This window comes from Pteropus alecto, unplaced genomic scaffold (genome assembly GCF_000325575.1).
Source record: "Pteropus alecto unplaced genomic scaffold, ASM32557v1 scaffold76, whole genome shotgun sequence".
NCBI lineage: Eukaryota > Metazoa > Chordata > Mammalia > Chiroptera > Pteropodidae > Pteropus > Pteropus alecto.
This window is the reverse complement of record NW_006443138.1, coordinates 26,831,321-26,834,715: the sequence shown is the minus strand read 5'-3', so window position 1 is coordinate 26,834,715 and position 3,395 is coordinate 26,831,321. Positions and strand designations below refer to the sequence as shown.

The 3,395-nt window shown below is 37.2% G+C and overlaps 1 protein-coding gene across 1 annotated transcript in view; it reads right to left on the bottom strand.

Moving 5' to 3' along the window:
• Window positions 1-854: 854 nt before the first annotated feature.
• FGF23 (fibroblast growth factor 23) overlaps window positions 855-3,395 on the bottom strand; it is a 10,741-nt gene continuing 8,200 nt past the window's right edge. Inside the window, exon 4 of the mRNA XM_015598421.1 lies at window positions 855-920. Coding sequence (XP_015453907.1) covers window positions 855-920 — 66 coding nt within the window. The remainder of the gene's footprint in view (window positions 921-3,395) is intronic.

Here is a 3,395-nt window from a genome sequence, read left to right as displayed (position 1 = left end):
TTCCAGCATCTGATCTTCATAGTTGGTTTCTAGTGATTGCATTTTCTCTTGCTGTGGGCCATTTTCCTTATTTCTTCTCGTAAAGTGTGGATGATACCATTTATTAAGTCTAGATTATGTCATCTTCCTTTAAAGGGTGTTGATTTTTGTCCTGGCAGACAGATAAACTATTGGCAGATTGGGGTGGTCTTGTCAGACTTCCTTATAATTCTCTGTTAGAGCAGGTTAGCTTCAGTTTTAAATTTGGTTTTACGATCTATTCCTTTCTATTTCCTTAGTCCTTCCACCTAAGATAGGGCCTTTCTGTGGTCCCAGTTAAAAGCTGATGCACTTAGTGAGTCTCTTTACCCTGGCTTAGTTGAATTTTTAATGTTTCTTAGCATTTTATGGACTCTGGTATCATTCACTCTTCACCTCCCTCAGTTCTGTAGCAGTTGATCTTTGTTAGGTCTTGCTGAATCTTTCTCTATGTACATGTGGTCCAGTTCTTGTCTAAAGGCCTACAGTGAATGCTCATGCAGACTTCTGAAATCTCCCCTTTGCATAGCTCCCCTTTCTCAGCTACCCTATCCCACAAAGTCCAGCTGCTTTCTCAGCTCAGTGAGGTTGCCACTCTGCCTGGGTTCCCTCTCCCTGTCAAGTGGTCCTAAGGCAGAAAAGTAGGATGGTCATGAGACATAACTTCTCCCAAGGTCATAGTCTTGCGCTACCCCGTGCCTGAAAATAAGTGCCTCATATGTTTTGTTTTATAATTGTTTTGGCAGGACAGCAAGTCTAGTACCAGTTCTTCTTTCACAGCTAGAAGTGGAAGCTATGTAGTTATAGTTAAGATGCATAAGAGTTCTATATAAACACTAAGTGTCTCTACAGACATGAGTGATGGCTGTGATGATATCTTTATTCAGCAAGGATCGATAATTCTATAGACAAGATAAAGATTGGGCTTTTACTACTATAAACCCTACCTGTGATTAGGTTTGTAAAGTTTCTACCAGTCAGATGTATATACGTAATAAAACTTAAATATATATATATATGTGTGTGTGTGTATATATATACTATATATATATAGTATATATATATATAGTGTGTATATATATACTATATATATATACACACACACACACACATATACACACATTTTCTTTACTTTTTTCCATCCTCACCCCACTAACTGTGTTGTGTTAAAAGCTTTAAAATTTTCTTTCTTTAGAGAGAAATTTCATGAACAGAGAAACTTCTAAGTTTGTGAAAGAGAAATATCCACAGGATATCTTTTTATCTCTACAATGTTTAATTATCCTTCTACAATGGAATGGAGGCCTGTGTTATTCTCAAATGATAATTTTGGTATTGCTCTATTCCCTGGGTTGTCAAATTTTAAAGTCTTTGGGCCAGAAATAAAACTGAAATGATATGGAGGGATGAACCTCATACTCAGAGTCCAAGTTATCTGTTAAAACAAAAAAAGACTGGAGAGAACTCTTAAAACAATAATCTGCCTTTGATAAGTCTGTTTTATGTGATCAAAGATATATAGCATTTGATCTGTACTCTTATATCTATCCTGATGGCTATCCATTCCCCTTCTCTACAGTTTGAAAGACTTTGGTACTCAGATTCTTAAAGGGACATAATCAGAAGACAATCCCCTTAGTAGTCTTTGTCAGAAGGTCATTTTAATGCCAGTCAAAATAGTGAACCCTATACAAAGTTCTTTTATATTAATTGTTAAAAGAGAGACTGATGGCTAAAGTCATAAAGAACTGTAAGCTCCAGCTAGTGTCAATTTGAATGCAGAGATGTAAATGTGTAATAGGCATCTTTGCCTCCTGTATTTTGGTTACTGGTCATAGCAATTAAAGAAGGGATGCTGAGGACACAAATTTCAGAAAGAGAAGACATGTATATTCATTATCTCGTCCTACTATCAAATTTCACAGCGCAGTAGTTCTGTGTATGTGTTAAGTACAGAGTATCTGGTTTACTGGGATTGTGTGGTTGTGTCTGTGGATATTTTTCAAGTAAAAAAAAAATTCTTTCAAAGAAACACTTTAGAGGTAGAGTGATCAGAAATCCAATATTGATAAAAAAATTTTTTCTTCGTTTTCAATAATTCAGTCTGAATTAATCAAAATTGCTGGGTATTAAAGAATGGAAAAACTGAACGTTTTAAAATAGTAATATTCTTTTACAACTTCGCTTTCTTTATATTTTCCCAATGCTCCCTCCTATAGTTCCTTTTATTCTCATATTCCGACCTGCTTTTATGTAGTAATACAGAGAGGAAAAGCTAACCGAAGCTGAAATGAATTTTATTTTTCTTTTAAACAGAAGAAAGGAAAAAAGGTGGAGTTACATTTTTTAAATATATATAAATATAGAGCGATAGGTGAAATCTTCCAAATAAATAAATAAATATTGCCACATGGTAAGTAGGAGATTGTGGGGCTCTCTTGGCTCTGCCGAAGAGAAACCCCCTGATAAATGGTATTGAGCTTGTAAGATTACAATCAGTTTTCTACCCAAGTCCTTTGAGAATTTTGCATCTAGTTATCAGTAATGGGGAGCTTCCAATAGCTTTTATGCAGTATAATCTCCAATGAGAAATGAAAACTATATAAAGAAAATATTTGCCATGCACTGCTATATAGTATTATAGTTTTAGTGTTTCAAAATAGGAACTAGTCCTTCCAGTGCAGCTTAAAACCATCAGGTGAAAACAGTTGTTCAATGTTTCTCTCATAAGTCAAAAGAATGAGTCAGTTTCTAAGGCGTACATGATAGCGGTGGGGAACAAAAGTGACTGGGAAGCAGCTGTTTAAATACTTTGCTTGTTAATATTCTGCTCTTTGAGTAGCCATTTAAACAGAGGTAGGAAAATGGGCTCCCATTGTAGAAAGACCCTAAATCACAGAGTAAGGCTAGGGTGAGGACTGAGCAACAGTCCCACCTGTTTGGTGCTCCTCAGCTGTTTGGCAAGTGAGGTTTGGTTTCTTCAAGGTAAAGTTAGGGGTCCTGGGCCTGAAAGCTACGTTCATTTAATGCCTCCAGAATTTCCAAGTGGATTAAGACCCAGACCTGTCAGCCAAACAGCCTAAGCCCCTAGCCACTGCTGCAGGGCGATAAAGAGATCATGGTGAATAGCTGACAGTGTGGTCTTTTCCTAAGTCCCACACTCTAGTGCCCTGGTTATCCAGCTGTCACTGCCCTGGTTCAGTGTTGCACACTCAAATGCCAACAGGGCCAAGAGAGCATAAATGCAAGGAGCAGTGGAGAAGCTGCTGGCATTGGCTCTTCCCTTCACCCTCAAAGCAGTGAGCACACCAAGCCATTCCTTTGTTTTTAATGCTAAACTGATAAGAAAAGAGGCATATAGAAAGAATGAGGGAAAG